Source organism: Mauremys reevesii, linkage group 15 (assembly GCF_016161935.1).
Source record: "Mauremys reevesii isolate NIE-2019 linkage group 15, ASM1616193v1, whole genome shotgun sequence".
NCBI classification, from domain to species: domain Eukaryota; kingdom Metazoa; phylum Chordata; order Testudines; family Geoemydidae; genus Mauremys; species Mauremys reevesii.
Window position 1 is genome coordinate 37,649,602 of NC_052637.1, and position 18,562 is coordinate 37,668,163.

Sequence of the window (18,562 nt, forward strand, 5' to 3'; positions counted from 1 at the left end):
AAACATAACATGTTGATACCATTTGGCAGTTCACAGTTATTCAATGGCAGCTGATATTGTCCCTCAGCATAAGGCAGCATCCCTCATTTTAGATCCAAAATGCAGCTCACACTACTCAATCCCAACTTCTTATAACAGGTATACGAAGTAACACTTAGCACTTTCCAGCTTCAAAGTACTCAACAAATATTAACTCAGTTGACAAAAACCCTGTACTACTATTACTGCCACTTTACAGAGGGGGGGAATGGAGATGTAATGGTAACAGCCTGTTTCGCACTGCTGAGAAACTCCAATTTTACTCTGGTGTAACTCAGCTGAATCAGGCTCTTAGGCCCAGATCCTCAAAGATAGGTGCTATCTCTAGGTTAGATTAACCTAGAGATAGAAGCTGGGGCTGTCAAAACCATGGTTAGACACCAGGACTTCCTGGCACCTTGAGCTTCATGCTCAGACCACTAGACCCTGTCAGAAATGCTGAAGTAAGCAATTGAAATAACAGGGACTGGCTGAAAATGTTTCTACACAAGATATTTTTGTCAAAATAATCAGCTGTTTTGGAAAATGAAATATTGCATAAAAATGTTTTTGACATGTTTCCTTTCAAAAAATGTTAACAAATAGTTAAAAAAAAATCAATTTCTCCTCTCTTGAAAATAGTAAGAAATTCCTCGTTTCTTTTTTTTATGATCCCGGCCCTCTTCCCGGACCATTATTAATGGTCTTACATTAGTAAATGAGAGAAAGTAACATTCTCCCCCCCTCTTTTTTCTCTCTCTTTTTTTTTACTTTTTTCAGACTTGTCCAATAGAAAAAAGGGAGAGAGAGGGTCCTCCCCCTCTTCCACTTTCTCTCACTTTTGGACTCACACACCCCATATTTTCTGATTGGAAAAGGGAGGAAAGGGAACCCCCTCCCAACAATTCTAAATGAATTTTAAAATTTGAAAAAAAAAGACAAAATTTCAAATGAAACAAAACGTGCTCATTTTCTTTCAAAAAATGTCATGCTAAAACACAAATCACCGAGCAGCTTGGATAATGGTCCCTATTCATCACCCCTTGAAATCTGCCTTTCCTGGAAATCAGTGGGAGTTTTCCTTGGGAAAGGGGTGCCACTAAACAAGGCACCTTATTTATGCCTTACATTTGAATCCCACATGGTTCCTAATGTGCTTCAGATTAAGGCTTTGCCCCATATCTTTGACGTGGCAAATTGAGGAACATGGATGTCCCCATTTTGCAGAAGAATGGAATTAGCTGTCACATTAAAGATGAGGCTCCAGGTTCTGAAATCAGCAGCCCATTTCCATGCTTTGTGTCAGAAGCGGATCTTAATGTACCAATCCAATGCTATGGTGACCTGTTAAGCCATTATTCTGCATTGGTCACAGAACAGAGCGCCCCTGCCCTTTGGGAAGCATTGGCAGTCACGATGCAGTACAATGAATAACTTTGACATCATACAGTTGGCTTCCTGTGTGGTTGTTCCACACACTGCGCTGAGCAAAACAGCTCACGTTTTCTTTCAAACACGCATAAATAACAGCTATGCAGTTTTTTAATATGTGAGATTCGCTCAGCTTTGATTATAATGTCCAACCCTCCTTGGCAGTTCCCTTAGAGGGTTCTTGCTTAAAAATGCTTTGACAAAACAGAAGAATCAAGTGGGCTGGTCCAACAAAACACAACAGCAACAGACACAAATGTGAAGCTATGTACAGGAAGTATCACTCGGTTACAGTGAAGCAGACACCTGTATGGTTCATCCCCCAAAACCACTGTCCTGAAAACAGCATTCAAATACTACAGGAGTCATAGGACTTTTAATTATCAGAGGGGTCGCCGTGTTAGTCTGTATCCACAAAAACAACGTGGAGTCCGGTGGTACCTTAAAGACTAACAGATTTATTTGGGCATAAGCTTTTGTGGGTAATAAACCATTTCTTCAGATGCATCTGAAGAAGTGGGTTTTTTACTCATGAAAGCTCATGCCCAAATAAATCTGTTAGTCTTTAAGGTGTCACCAGACTCCTCATAGGACTTTTAATTATGACAAGTGCTTAGATCGGCAGAACAAAATAATTTGTAGAGCTTTCGGGGGTACATTTGTAATGTTGATTTTATCCTTAAACCTCTTTTATTGTAATACTACTAATGATACAGCACTTCCAATGGGAGGATCTCCAAATTATGTACAAACATCAGCCCCACAGCACCCCGGTGAGCTAGGGAAGCAATATTCTCATTGTACAGATGGGGAAACTGACTCACAGAGAAGCTGTAAGTCCCAGAGTGAGTCTGTGGCCAAGCCAGTAATGCGACCTAGATTTCCCAACTCCAGTCCTGTGCTTTAACCACTAGAATATGCACCTTCTCATTAAACCATCTCGTGCTCTCTCACTTTCCCTCAGCTGCATTTGCAGACTGCACTCCTAAATTGCCAATGACTTCTCCCAGCATTCGGCGGATTGAGGGTACAAATTGGGTAACCCAAGTTGCTGATCTTCATGCTTTTTAAAAAACAAACTACCCAACAAACAACAATTAGTACTGAACTTCCCTTTGGTTCAATAACCTGGTTTTAACTAAGGACGCTTTTGTCTTCATATTCCACCATCCTGACACTTAAAAAAAAAATGTATCAATTCTTTTATAGCACTTTCCGGTATGGCGTAAGCAGTGAGCCTAGATGAAGGCATTTAGTGCTCTGGTTCTGCGTCCATACAAGACTCCCACGGATTCTGTGGGAAGGGAGGCAAGGAGATTAGCAGAAGAGCGATCCCACAGATGAAGAGCAGGACGAAGGAGGCGCAGGCACAGGCAAAAGACCATGAATAATAGTATTCTATCCAGATAGTCTCCTTGCTGTCAATCATCCTTTTCACAGACTGTCTCATGACTTCAACAGAGATGATCATGCACAGGCCTGGAGAAATAAGAGAGGGGTGAGCTGGAGAGCAGGGGTTTCAATCCTTATTGCTTTCATTCTTACCTGACCTCTCTGCCTGCCTTTCTGGTTACCAGGGGCGGCTCCAGGCATCAGCATGCCAAGCGCGTGCTTGGGGCAGCAAGCCATGGGGGGCGCTCTGCCGGTTGCCGCGTGGGCGGCAGGCAGGTTGCCTTCGGCGGCATGCCTGTGGAGGGTCCACTGGTCCCGCGGCTTTGGCGGACCTCCTGCAGGTGTGCCGCCAAATCCACGGGACCGGGAACCTCTCCCAGGCAAGCCGCTGAAGGCAGCCTGCCTGCCGTGCTTGGGGCGGCAAAATACCTAGAGCCCCTGCTGGTTACAAGACTATGCAGTGAAGTTCATAGATGATTCATAGGTTTTAAGGGTCAATAGGATCACCTAATCGAACCTCTTGCGTAACAGGCCATAGAACTTCACCCAATGATTCCTGTGTCATTCCCACTGACTTTTTGTTAAACTACAGTGTGTCTTTTAGAAAGATCTCCACTCTGGACTGAAGAACTCCAAGGGACAGAGAACTTACCACATCCATCGGGACGCAGATCTAAGGGTTAATTAATCCTCACTGTAAAAATGTGCACTTCCACTTTGAATTTTTCTAACTTCAAAGGCCAGTCACGGTGGCTCTTGTTATGCCGTTGTCTGCTAGACTAAGAGCCCTTGCAGTATGACATATCTGCTCCCCGTTTAGATATGGACTGTAATCAAGTCACCTTTTGAGCTGTAAGGCACAAGAAGTGCCATGCAACAAGGACCAATAGTCTTGCCAGTTTGGCACCCGAATTCGGACAATGATTTATATCTGCGCTTGAAATAACATTTTATATTTAGGCAGCTTTGAAAATCTCAGCCTCACTTTTAAGGAGAAACAAAAAGTCCTCTGGGCGGGTGTTGGTTAAGGCTAAACATGGCTGGGAATGATCGAAGCCACAAAGTGCTTCATGAAGCTGTGAATGTAAAGTAGGGCTTCTTGAAAAGTGACGAAAACACTGTATAATTCACTCTTTCTGCTCTGCATTTCAACAGCAGGCAAAACAGTGGAATTAAAACCATGCATTTGGTCACCAAAGCATTCTTTGGAAATTGTCTGTTATAAAGCCTGTATCACTGTACTACCTAAGTACCATCATGGTATTTAACAGGCAAGAGAGGGGTGGGTTGAAAAGACAGTGCTGGCCACAGTGAAAATTCAGCCATCATGTTTTTTTGAGATGTCTTCATAATCCAAGGCTTGAATCAGATGAACTTTGATTCGTGCCTTGTGTGACACTGGTGCCAGCTCAAGCCAATGCCTCCAAGCCTCAATTGAACACTGACAAATGCAGAGCTGGAAACTAGTCTGGCTCACCTGTGTGTTTGTTTTTCTAAAATAGATGTTAAGTTTGTAAGAATGTGTTTAGTGTTTAAACTTTATGAAATGCCGTTAGGATATTGCATGTAGTAATCTCACTTAGAACATCTGTCCCCCATGTTAGAAGTGAGATCTGTAACTGGGTAACGCACCAGAAACAAGCATTAACTAATGTAAAATGCTGGCTTCCTACAAAAGGTGTTGGGTCCTGTCTGTGAGGAGACCCATTGAAACCAAATGAGCCATTGTGAAACATCAGAGGACAAAAGACTTCGTTGATTGCTTCCCCCACACCCATGAAGCAGAGACATGCATGGGGATTCATTCCATCAGCTTGAACTCTGGGGGAAGGGAATTAAAATCCCTAACAGGGAGAAACTTTAGTTTTATCCTGATTAGGCTCTGAGGGTCAAGAATTACTAAGCATAAGCAAAAGATCCCCAGTGCTTGGCCTGAATTAGCCTTAAGGATATTGAGCTTGCTTATTATAGAAGCACCTATTACCTTTTGGAACCTAAGCCTAAACCTTATTTGTGTGTGTGTGTTTAATTGCTTTAACCTTGTCAATAACTCTCATTTCTTTTTCTTAGTTAATCAGTCTTTAATTCACTTCTTATAGGATTGGCTACAAGCATTATCTTTGGTGTAAGATTTAGAGTTTAATTGATCTGGGATAAGTGACTGGTCCTTTGGGACTGGGAGTAACCTGAATATTGTTGTGATTGTTGGGGTCAGGGCCCATCTGTCACAGAGTCAGTTTGGAGTATCCAAGGTGTGCCCTGCTTCCTAAGGCTCTGCCCTGAGATTGGTACTCACACTCCTGAGCCACTCCCGACAGCTTGACACTGGGGTAGTCTTGGCAGGATTCACATGCCACAGGTCAACTGGATTTATAGATCATAACCAGGATCGGTTAAAAGTTTAAACTTGATATCGAGAGTTTGAAAGGTTGAAGATTAGACACAACGAGTGAACCACAGTCAGATGATGGGCTTGACAGAAAAGACCTTGAAAAGTTACGTAAGGAGAAGGGAACATCCCATAAAACGAAAACTCCATTTCAGGAGCTGAGACTTTTACTCATAAATGCTGGCCAGGTGGAACCTGAGCACCTTTCTGCCTGGGTTGCCAAAGGGGAAAACATGCCATTGGAACTGGCCCAATTGCTGTACCGGGCAGCCCAGGAACAACATGAGCTCCAGAGACTGATGGTGGAATTGTGGATCAGGGAGACCAAAAAAAACCAAAAAAAACCGCTGAGGAGTTTGAGTTGAGAGCCCACCAAAGACTCATGGAACAATTAGCTGCAGTCAAAGCCAATGAGGCAGCTGAAGAGAGGCATCAAGGACATAAAGGGGGTGTTGTCTAAAGACCCGGTTTTAGTCAGCCCTGATTTCAGCGAACCCTTTGTGCTGAATACTGATGCTTCTAACGCTGGGCTAGGGCAGTGCTAATGCAGGATGGGGTGGGAGACAAGAGTCCCCTCCCCCATTGCCTCCTGGAGTAAAACAGTGACCCTCTCTGTCACCAAGCAGAAATGCTGTGACAGTTTGGGCGGTTAAGCAGCTGAAGCCTTATTTATATAATAAACAAATGTAAGGTTCTAACAGACTCCCTGCTAATATGGTTGCACTGAGATAAATGGACCAATCACACACTGCAGGAGTATGGCATGGAAATAATCCACTTCAAGGGAAAAGAAAATGTAGTGCAGATGCCTTATCAAGCACAGGGAATCAAGAAGCGTATTCAGGATCATCAGTGACACCCCTTCCTACATCAGCTTTGCGCTGACGATGTGACACTGGTGGTCAATGTCTCCTGGACAGATATATGTCCCTAGAATCTCCCACATATCCCTTCTATACAGCAGGGTTTAACACTGAATATTTTAGAAATGCCCATTTTTTTACAGGTGATTCTACAGATACACTCACACAGAATAGCCTCCCAGAGCTGACTCTTGTTTGTCAGGCAAATTTTCAGAGCTCAGAAACATAAGTTCAGTTTATGGAATGATCTGTCTTTCCGCTGCAAGGAGATGAATGCAGCCTTCATGGCATCCCGCTCTCTATCACACTCATTGCCCCAAGATCTAAGTGCATTCGTCTCTTTTAAGGCTCACCAAATGGCCTACCTGCAAAGGTGTAGAACATCGACGCTGGCTTCAGGAGATAATCCATCTTTTTCCTAAAGGATAAGAGGATGCAGATTGTTCCAATGATCGCAAAGCCCACACTGAAGATGGCAATGGCTGCAGCTGAAATGCTGTACTCTGCCGAGGCAAAACAGAGGGAGAGACAGATGAATGTGTGTGACTTCCTGCATTCTCCCACCCGCCACAGCGCCTCTGCAATGGGATCAGTTCAGCAAAGGAAAGAAACAAGTTAAAATAGAAACAGCTGCTCTTTCCTTGCTGCAGATAAGTGGCCCAAGAGAACTAGGTATTTCTAGCACAGGAAAAGTGTGGTGAGCTATGGGGCTTGGTCGTGCCCCTGGTGAAGTCAGTGGGAGCAGAAGCAAGACCCAACAGGATAGGGACAAAGATGCTTTCTAAATGCCCCATGTAGAAAAAAGCAAATGACACACACAGTGACATGATAGAAACTCTAGGCCTGGTCCTCACTTGACTAGGCCGCACCCTCACAAGCAGTTACATTGTCTTCCTTGGGCCCAATGGGACTACAAACGGGTCAGAAGTTTGCAGGATCAGGGCACTTTTCTGTTTGGACTCACAATTCCCACCCAGCACTCTGATGAAATAAGTGAGCATAAGAATATGTTGCCGTAATTATTATTTCTTTGTATTGCAGTAGCGCTGACCAGCCCCAGTCCTGGGCCCAGACCCCACTGTGCTAGGAGCTGTACAAACACATTTTGCCTCGCACATGAGCACACGAGACCTCATGTTTTGTTTGAAGATTTGCCATCACTTCCTAAAACCGTCCCCTGCAAATGTTTTAACAGAGTTGGCTTGGAGGTAGACTCTGGAGGACAAGAGCCCAGAAGTAGCTTAATATAGGGCAATAAATTGTCAAGACCAACTTTTTAGTTTATTAGATTTCCTCCCATACAGGTCTTAAATCTTGAGAAGTGTTTCACTCCATTATTCTATCTAGATTTTCCTTAAAAAAAAAAGAGGGGCAAATAGAAAGCAATGCTATTTTTATTATACATGTTTATTATAGTAGTGCCTATAGGCTCCACCTGTCATCAGGGCCACGTAGTGTTAGGCAATGTACAAACATATATTAAGAGACAGTTTTCTGCCCCAGAGGTTCAACAGCTAAATAGGCAAGACAGGCAAAGGGGAAAGTGTGTGTGTGTGCGTGTGTGTGAGTGTGTGAAATGACTTACCCAGGATCATAGAGCAACATCCTCTCCTCATCCTGCAAAACAAAGTTTGCCAGCTCTGTGAAAATCTAGCTTCTCGAGAGCATGGGAATAAACTCGCTCCAAAGGTGTTCCAGCCGGCCAATAAGTGTAAGATGATTCACCCAGCCAAAACACAATTCAGTATCTGAAGGGGGAGCGGGGGAGTTGCCAGTTGAATAATTCAGATCTTCACTTACATATTGCATTAGTTTTCAGATGCGTTTAATATTTAACATGTGTAGCCAGGCATGAAACATAGCACTGCTTGGTGCTATTTGCCTTCCATGATATTTTTTTTAAATTGTCTTCTAAGCAAAATCATGAAGAATCTTTCTGCCTTTTACTAATTGGCTCCCATAGAAATGTAGCTATTTTTGTAGTAGGCCAAAGCATCTTGCTCTTTGTTCTCATTGCTTTTTCATACTCCTTGTTCTATTGGCATTTTCTTTAAAAAAAAAAATTCTCTGTGTTATCTGCTCTGTGTTTGAACTGCCTGAAAGAGTTAGTTGCATTTTAGGAACCTTTTGTGGTGGTCTAGGCTTTTTCCTTCTTGTCAAAGAAAAGACGTTTTTCACAACTTTCTTCTGAAGTGACTAATAATGTAATGGAGACATTTTTCAGATCAGACGGATGGATATAATAGCGTATAAATGGCCAACAAAAGCAGGTAGTTCAGATATTTGTTCTTTATTCCACTCTGAGTATCATTTACTATTCACAATCTTCCCGGTGTCTGGGGGAAATTGCATCTTTAGAAAAAATGTGCTGCAGGGTTTTCCATCATGTTTATTTACAGCGGAAGCAAAGCAGACGGTTTAATATGTGAAATGCAATCATCATCTAGTTTACTCCACACTGAAACATGTTGTATAGCAAAATGTAAGGAGATCTGTCCTTAGTAAGAGAGCCAAGCACTTCAGACTAATGCTAAAAATATGGTTTTAGAAGGACTGATTAGAAAGGGTCTAAATTGTCTGTGAGATGCAGATAGTTTTCTGCATGCAAGCAGAGTGAACACTATCTGGTCAGATTTCAGATGTGGGTATCTTTGCTGGAAGTCTGTGTCCTATATCTTTTTTTCTTTGAGTGCCTGTCACATTATAGTAATAGCAAAGACCCCACTGGACTACATGGAGCCTCGGGTACCTCTCCCTCATTGGAGTCAAAACTCTGCTTGGGGTTGGAATTTTGTTTATTTCTTTATTTAGATTTTATGAATATCCTTTGGTGTTGCTGTTGTTTAGAGATAGGAGGGAGTGTCAGTGTTCTGAGTACCATACATACGGTGGAAAGGCTTTGGGGGTTTCCAAATTGGCCCTTAGATGTATAATGCCAGTTTCATGTGCCTAAGGAACAATTTGAGCAGAAACCAAGGATGGGAGATAGAAACCGTAAGAAAGGGCTGCTGTTTGAAAATTGGTCTCCCCAGGAATCTGGTGCCTCGGCTGGCCCAGAGCATCAATTAATGGGATAAGAAGCTCATCTCGGTGATCACTGCCTGTTCTAACTCCCTGTACAATCAATAGGTGTTTCCCCATTGACTTCAATGGCACCAGGATTGGGCCCTAAATCTGGTGAAACCCTTTACATTAGTTCCTATATACACCTAGTTCATGTCATGCCAGTAAAGAGTTCGTCCAAGCAAATTCTTACCTTTTTGGGTGGTTCTTTCAAATATCTCTGTGCTCTGTCCTGGAGAGAAGTGTTTGAAGTAGGAACAGTTACGGTCTGAACAAGAACAAAGGAGAATATCAGTTGCTAAGTATAACTGAGTTTAAGAAACCAAAATTAGGGAAATAAAATTTTCTTTTACATTAGTGGAACTGAAAAATTCAAATGGTTTTGGGTAGAGATTAATAGGACCTTAATCCCGAACTTGCTGCAGATGTGTCCAGTTTGCAGTTCATCTAAGAACAAACCTGGCAATGAGAGGCTTTAAACAGGGATTTATGCCCTGATCCAGCAAAGTACTTAAACATGTGCTTCATGTGGCTTCAGTGGGCCTTGAGCCTATGCTTCCGTTTTTAGAGAATACTTCTCATCCATGCCAGTCAAAAAAAACCCCTAACAACACAAACTCATTGCCTGGAAACGTCCTGCTGGTGGTTTCAAATTCCCTTGACCTCTCTGCAAGCAGCTAATATAACACAATAGAATGTTAATCGATATGCAAGTCCCCATCGGTTTTCAGATCAGTCCTGATGTCACTTAGCGCAGCCTCGGAACGTTCTGCGGCGTATTACACACAAGGAATTGTGGCAAGAATCAAGAAAAGGGAATGGAACTTGGATTTCCTGAAACCTGGTAGCCAAGTGCATGAAGAGGTGCTAAGCTTTAGCCAGTCTGTAGTCTGATCTGTGTACATTATATTTACTATGCATGGCAAGCCCTGCTGGCAAAGGGGCCACCGAGGTACTTGGGACTAGGGTTGCCAACTTTGGTTGGCTGAATTCCTGGAGGTTCCATCACATGACATTATCTTTAATTAAAGATTAATTTTTAATTCCTGGAAACTCCAGGACAATCCTGGAAGGTTGGCAACCCTAGACAGGACATGCTTTTGAGTTCACCTCCTCTCACACCAAGATGAATGTCTAGTGACTTCGCCAACTTCCCCGGGGTTGCACATGTGTAGAGGAGAGGAGAAATTGGCATAGAGTCTTTTATGTCTGAGCAGGTGAATGGATGCTGCCCGAAAGGCAGCTGGCTACGTACACAGAGATAGCACAATCACAAGGCTGTCGTCGGGCACAACCTCTGACACGGTTCCCAAAGAAAGCGCGGCCCGTGGAGCCAACCTTTCTGTTTTAAGAAGGAATTACAGAAAACCCTTTCCTTCCATCAGCAGCCAGTGCAGATTCCTGCCTCCTCACTGCCCCATGCTGGGGCATTTCCTGAGACTGGCACCCCCTGGCTGGCTTTGCATGTTCCCCTCCTCTCCTCTCTGCCATTGCCAGCTCACCCCCTCCAGAATGGCATCCCTCCTTCTTTCCCTGCCTAATGCTCTCTCCGCCAAGCCAAGGAGCTGCATGGGACGTTACACCTCTCTGAGGAGCTGGGACTAAAGTGAGGAAAGTAATGGGGGATGCAGCTCCCTCTCCTCTGCTAAAATCAGAGGAGGTTCCCTCCCCCTGCCCGGCTTCGTTAGAAGAATCCCCCCACCCCAGCTTCCCCTCTGACTTGGCTGGGAGTGTAAGAGATCCCTCTCCTGCTTCAGACTCTTTGCCACTGGTGTTGACGGGGTTAGCTGCCTTCTTGCCATTCCTGGCAGTTAAGACAAGTAGCGGGACTAGAGGGAAGCATTCGCTGCCTCGGTAGTGTCTGGAATCGATGAGGTTTTGCAGCCTGGAATCCTTTTACAGTTCAGTGAAGCTTCACTGTCTATTGAAACGCAATGAAGCCAGTGGAATTTTCGTAGAACAGAGCAGGGTCCCACTGTCCCAGGCTTCCCTGGGCTATTCTACTGGTGTCACAAACAGCTATTCTGTGGTGCAATGCTTGTGAACAAAGATTGGGGGCTCAGGATGGAAAGCATCTCTCTGTGCATGCAAAAACCAATGTTTTCAGCCTCTGGAGTGAGTGCGAGAGGAGGGGTCAGTTGGAATGATGCCCATTGACATTAAGCTTTGCCAGCTGTACCATTTGGAGGGTGTTTAGCATTTATTTATAACTCATTTAATTGAGGTCTTGACAAGTACATATAGCTGAAAGAACATCCCCTTGACAAGAATTTGGATGGAAGTTGTGTAATCAACAAGATCCTGCAGACATAGCCAACTGGGACCGTAAAGTGTCTGATTGTGCTTTGCTAATGGCCAGCAGATACTTTGGAGAGACTATGGTCAACCCTGTCTTTACAGACTGTATTAAAAATCTCACATTTACTGCACCATGAGGTTATATTTGCCATAGTAAAACTGGGGAATACTGCCGAGACGGCAGGGAATTTAACCACTCCGGATCACAAATGGTCATAATTTGTAGAACAAATAATGGAGGATGGAGGAAGTTGGAAAGAAAAGACTATGAAGTCAGTGGGTTGTGAGGCCACTAATCTTACTGCAGCACCCTCAAAATTTCAGCCAATGGTAGCCAGACATGACTGAGGCAGTGCAAACCCCTGGTGTAGATGCACAAAGCCATTAGTGCAGTGTGAATCCTGGGTAAGCATCTCTGATGCAGTTTATGGCTTTAGCTGTCTACACTAGGGTTTTGTTCTGGAGCCACTACATCAGAGTCCGGGCATGACTGGCTGGAGCCAGAGCAACCCCCCAGTGTTTGTAAAGTGCGGTGTATATTTAAAGAGCTAATTTTAATGGTAATAAGATGCCATAATATTGCACTTTATCAACCCAGTTCTTTTCATGTCTCCTACAGCGTAAATGGCATATTCTGGAGTTGTTGTTACAAGGACGGTATTTATTTGCTTTCCAATAGCAGATCAGACAGTTACAGAGCAGCATGCATAACCCACTAATGAGCATGGGCTCATTAGCTGAAGTTTCCTCTGTGAGGTAGTTATTTTATTATATATTTTTTATAAACTGATATTTATTCTGTCCCTCCGCTTCTGCTCATTTACTTGCCTTTTATCACTGGAAAAGATTTGAGCAAACATGTCTCGACTCAAACACTAGTGATTGTGTTTTGTGTTTAAGCTGCTGCATACTGAGAGGCTAAAACTGCAAGTGATGCACACGAGAGAACAAAGTGTCTCCAAGCAATCAGGACTGGGGTGGCTAGCGTGGGGCAGCCGCATCCCTTTGACAGTGAGCGTATGGTGGTTGAGAATATGTATCAATGCTGCTCCATGCTGGGGAGATGGAGACTGGTGTCAGGATCCTTTGATCCCTGTGACAGAGGGCAGGGGAAGCCAAGACAAAATGGAGATGCTTAGTCTTTAAGACATTGGTTTTGCTTTTAACTAGTCTCCAGAAAAGGTGTTGGCAATAGAGAAACCTGGTTTGTGCTGATTAATGCAAAACCATCCATGAACTGATCAGGGGCAAGGGCCACAGCTTTGCATGTATCACAGGAAATTGGCTGGATGTCACTGCCGTGCTGGTTTTGGAGCAGTTTGTTCAGCTAGCATGAAGCTAAGATGGATCAGCAGGGAGATGCTGTTTGCACATGAAATGCGGCAGGAGCTCTCCCACTGCAACACTGGATCTGGTACATGGACTTATTCTCTCAGGGTATGTCTACACTGGAGCTGGAGGTGTAATTTCCAGCTCAGGCAGAAATACCCACAATAGCGCTCACAAAGTTAGTGCACTAAAAATAGTGGCATAAGCCCAGCTGTCTGGGGGTAGGGTGGACTCACTGTCTTAAGTACATTCCTGGGTTTCAGAGGGGATTGTACTCGGGATGGCTCTCATGCTGCTGTGGCTGGCCTGCTATTTTTAGTGCATTAGTTCAATTGGAACTACTTCAGGTATGTCTATCCTACCGCCAGCTCCAGCGTAGATGTCCCCTGTTTACACTGCTGCTGCCCCATTGAATACAAGTAGCAAACCTTAAACACAAGTAAACATTCTACCCTGGGAGTATTGGGTTAATTTTGGTGGAATCAATATGCATCAAGGAGTCATGTCTCCCTGGGCATGAGAGGAGGGGTTCTTTTACTAATTTTGCTCAAATTAAAACAACGGGATTGCGCAGCAATTAACTCTCCTGTCATAATAAAAATGCTTCAGCACATCATTTAAACAGCTCTGCTCTAGTCCCAGGAATATCTTTATCAACACACTCCCCTGTTATTCAACCGAACTGAGCCACTTCCATCCTTTACAGTCCCCCTCATGAATTAAAAAACACCTCATTTGTGCCGCACTCTATTTACATAATGGGGATTTAAAATGGATTTCACAATAGATGAAAGCTTTGCAGAATCCTTGGTTTTTCTCTACCCCTAATTGCGGCATCTCTGCCATGAAGTTACCCTGTTGAGCTAGTAAAAAAACTATCAATGAGCTGTGACTAGCTTTACTTTAGGAGAGGTTCTCAAACGTATTCATAGCATGGTCCACAACATAAGAGTATCTTGTGGACACCTCCCTTCCCATTCATGGTCACCCAGCCCAGCTCCCCTTGCATTCATGATCACTGGGCTTAACTCCCCTTCCATTCATGATTTTTCTGGACCGTCTCTGCTGCCATTCATGATTGCCTGGACACCTCCACTATCATTCAGGATCACTGGGTTTAACTTCCTTCCCACTCATGATTGCCTAGAGCACTTCACCTCCCATTCATAACTGCCCAGCCTACCTCCACTACTGTCCATGATTGCATGCACCACTTCCCCTCCTTTTCACAATCACAGAACATCCTGTGGCCACTACAGCAATTGCCTACATGGAAAAGTAAAGTTAGGACAATATTGAATGTATTCCTGGCTTCCTCTATGTAATTTACCATCTGGAAACTAGAAACAGGAGACAGCGTTGTGTTTCCAGCCAGCTTTTCATAGACCACCGTTTGGCCACCAGTGCTTTAAGGGACATGCGCTATCTCTATTTCTTCAGGTCCCCTAACACTTTTTCTCACCATGCTCCTGACCATGAGAGAGAGGGAGAATCACTAGTTTATTTCTGAAGAAGGCAAGAAAATGGCTACGGAGAAGTATGAAAACCTCCTTGGGACCCTGGTCCCTTTCCTGTGCTCATGAACAAACCACCCATTTACCATACAGCCCCACAGAGTTGCTCTTTGTGCTCATTGCAAAATCAACATGGGCTTCTGCGTTGTTTGATAGGAATCCAATGGAAGATGCTAACGGCATTTTACATTGCGGCTGTGTTCTGACTTACATGCAGTAGTTTGTGGTTTAGTATCATGGTAGCCATGCTTGAGTTGATGCTGAGATCCCTTCCCAGCAGAACCCTTACTTTGGGTATCCTGCACCCATCATGATCCAGTCAACTCCTGTAAACTAAACTGGGTAGGGCCTGGTGAGCCCTGGAATATTCCTGTTTATGTGTCTGTCTAATCTCAGCAAAACCAGCTGAACTAGCAGGGGCAAATGATAGAGAAGCCAACAGTGATTTAGAGCTGCTGGAAGGAATAAGTTGGGTCACCCGTGAATCAGGAGGCCCCCTCTCTCCCCTGCAGCCATGTGATGTATTCCTCCCAAAATCTGGCCATCCTTGGCTAGTGACCAACAAAACCATGCACCTGTGTACCCGGATATCTCCAACTGCTCTGAATGTGATCCATCAGCATGCTATATCAATGTCTGGAATGCCTAACCTCCCTGGAAATGCAGGTTTGAATACTGTCAGAGTGACCCTTTGTCCTTCTGAAGTAGATAAATTAAACTCCGTGAGATACGGCCTTTCACAGGGGTCCTTCACAACACAGACAGACCAAAACCCTGGCTCCACACACTTCCCGACCCTTGGCTCTGAGATCAGTGGCTTGAGCCCATCTCTACAGCTCTCTGAAAGGTGTAAAAATAATTGTTCTTTGCACTTGTGTAGCATCTTCTAGGTGAGGTGAGGCCTGTTATCCTGCTTTTACAGATAAGGAGCTGAGGCACAAGATGTAGTTTAAGTGACTTGCTCACGTTCAAACAGGAATTTCTTACCAGACCTAGGACTCCTGACTCAATTTCATAGATTCATCCATTATGATCATCTACTCTGCCTCCTGCATAACCAGGCCATGGAATTTTGCCAAGCGAGTCCTAATCAAGCCACTCATTTCTGACTGAGGTACAGTATACCTGTTAGAAAGCTATCCAATCTGGATTTATAGTCTCCAAGCAGTGGAGGCCCCACCACATCCTTATGCAAGATGTCCCAATGGTTAATTATCCACACTTAAAAATGATTACTTAGGAGTAGTCTGATTTTGTCTAGCCTCAGCTTTGAGCCACTGGATCTTGTTATTCTCTGTAGCAGTTTCCTGAGCCCTTTCCAATTTGTCAATAACCTTTAAACGTGTGGCTAGAATGTAAATCTCTCTGCCTTAAACCATAAGACTACAAGTTCGAAGTTGCCCACTGTATTCTATGCAGTGCTAAGCTCAACAAGCAATAAACAATGCTATCCCACTTCCCCCTGAGTAGGGCTGGGTAGGTAACTATTAACCAAGTGGTAAATAACAGTCATGTTTCAAATGATGGTGGTAGCATATGATTTTCAGAAAAACAGATTTACAGACATACAGGTCAGCTACTCAACCTTTGTTTTTTGTTTCATTCACCTTTCTTGATGAATCCAAGTCTGACAACCTTTGCTGGCATTTCTCCTCAGATGTGTGAAATCATTGCAACAAGGAGTGCCATTCTGGAGCAGCGTAGTCTAGCAGCGAGAGTGGCGTACTGAAAGCTAGGACCTCTGCGTTCTTTTCCAAGCTCTGCCATGGACTCTTAGCATGGCTGGTCTTGGGCCAGCCTTTGACCCCTCTGGTGCCTCAGTTTCCCTAATGTAAAAATGGGGATAATAGTATCTACCTAACAGCAGAGATGCGAGCATTTAATTAGTGGCTGTAAAGGGCTCTTTTAGAACTTCCGATGACACACATGAAAGAATTCCGTGTTATTGAATATAATGGTTTTGAAACTGAATTTCATCAAATCCCAGGAGTATCTGTCAAGCCCTTTAAAAGTATGCCCACCTATCCAATATCTAAAGGTCAGCTCTGTTGCAGTCAAGCTGCTCCGCAGAGGCCTTCAGCTCACTGTCTCCATAATTACCCATTTGTTTACTCTGCACTTTAAGAAGCCAGCGCAGAGGGCGTGGATAGCACAGCTATGAGATGTCCAGGCAAGCACATGCTGATGTCTGTCAAAGATATCTAACACTTTTGTGCTGTATAGATGATGAATCTGTTTTACTGAGACAGCTGGATATTTACGAGTTTTAAATTTATCCAACAATGTTAATTATTTCTCCCAATCTGTCTGTCTCCCCCTTAAACATAAAGCTTCTGACATGCAGAGAAAATGCTATAGCTGAGGTTACTAGCTATAGTAGAATGTATTTATTATATTAATTAGAAATGGGGCTAAGTGAAACCTCCAAATTCAAACGCCCCCAAATGTGGTGGAAAATCAGATCTGAATGCTGTGGATCAGCCTCTTTGTCTAATACTAAATAGTTTAGCCAGATAGATTGAGAATCATCACTATACAATTTCATAGCAAATTTACAAATATATTAAAATCTAACTTTCACTTCAACCAGGGGTGGTCATCAAAATGGAATCCTGTATTCAGGGGAATTTCTGACTAGGAAATAATCCAATTTGCCATTAGCCTCTTGAAATTAGAAAAGTCAGGAAAGGGGTATTAGCACATATTGCATGAATGCAGCAGACTTTGCAATCAGCAGAAATGTAATACAACTTCTCAGGAATCATGCTAATGTAATGCTCTTCCAGGAAACCAGTGAGGGGTGCAGCCTACCATCCTTCCTGTTGATTTCAGTGTGACTACTCAGAATATGTAACTACACAGTATGAAGAAAGGTGTCCGATTAGACTTCTTTCGTCACAAACACAGAGCGCATTTGCTTTCTGTCACTGTATGAAATTTAAGGAGACCTCATAAGTCACTGATAGATTATTTCTCACTTAATTTACAGCATTTTTGGCACTTGGAGAAATATACCATCGCATGCAGTTCCACACTGCCCTAAGTAAAACTAGTTATGAAGAGTAGCTTTTGAATTACTTAAGATCTTTCAAGAACAAGCGGCTCTGGCATAGCTCTCTGAACTACAAACTCCATCTAGAAACCAGATATTGGCCCCACTCAGTAATCCTCACTCAGGCAAAACGCCCTGTGGACTCAATGGAAGTTTTGCCTGAGTAAGGCCTTGCACAGTCATTGCAGGGTTGTAGATGTCAGCAAAACATCGGTGGGAAAATATCCTTCTTCCTGATTTCTCTCTGTGACTTTTGCCTTCTCCTGTCTGGTCCCCTTGATGCCACCCTCTATCTTTGCTGTACCGAAAGAGCTGAAGAATAGTGTATTAAATCTGCTTACAGATATATACAGTGGCAGGGCATCATGAATTTAGGGTAAGGCCTCGATGAAATGTGACAGTGAGGAGTATTTTCAGACTAATATGAAAACCAGATCGACGTGTTGAATCTTGTAAGATAAAGTGCCATGGAAACAAGAACCATATTGATTTCTGCATGTTTTTTTACTTCCTAAAAAATGTCACTAAGAATAGCCTGACATTCTCTCCCGTGCATTTTCAGGGTGTAAATGGAATGAATGCAAGCACGTACCTCCTGTCAGAGTTATCACCCCACAGCTCCTCTCTTTGGTAGCTTTGTCTTGGATGTAAAACTGTTTGGTGCAGAGCCGCCATAGCCCGAAGTGAGCAGCCTCACAGGTGGAATTGTAATGCTCCACTCTATGGCTCAGCACTGCCCAGTGATCAGTCACCACAGCTGCAAACATTAAGGAGATGCCAACCAAAATAACAGAGAAAGTCAGCCGGATTTTCAGTGCTTTGCCTTCATCCATGGCTGGACTGCACTGGAGTGCGTAGGGCAGACTCTTTCGGGTGATTACTGCACTGTCGAGTTTGCTTTGCCTACTTGAAGGAATGCTGCAAGTTCTTCAAATGGTCTTCAAAGTCTTGGCGTGTCTAAGCGTTTTCAAATGTCAACCGTGTGATGCAAAAGTAGAGCAGGTTGTGGGCTGGGCTGGACAGCTGGCCACATGTACAGCTGTTGAGATCTATCAGGAGACTGGGTGACTAGACCTGTGAGTGAGGATTCTATTAATGCACATAATGAATAAACTAACTGATGCAGCTCGGGTTACAAGCTCATCCCTGCTGGGTTTGTGCAGCAAGTTCCATAAGCCAACTAAGAGCAAAGCTAGTTCAGTGTCATTAATAC

General features: G+C 43.7%; 1 protein-coding gene across 1 annotated transcript; it reads right to left on the bottom strand.

The window, feature by feature from the left end:
• Positions 1 to 1,999: 1,999 nt before the first annotated feature.
• On the bottom strand, positions 2,000 to 18,345 carry CACNG1 (calcium voltage-gated channel auxiliary subunit gamma 1). The gene is made up of 4 exons (XM_039501751.1): positions 17,942 to 18,345; positions 9,350 to 9,424; positions 6,459 to 6,596; positions 2,000 to 2,928 (listed from the first exon to the last, which is right to left on the bottom strand). The coding sequence occupies exons 1-4, from the start codon at positions 18,180 to 18,182 to the stop codon at positions 2,702 to 2,704; spliced, it is 681 nt and encodes a 226-aa protein (XP_039357685.1). The 5' UTR covers positions 18,183 to 18,345; the 3' UTR covers positions 2,000 to 2,701.
• Positions 18,346 to 18,562: the final 217 nt, after the last annotated feature.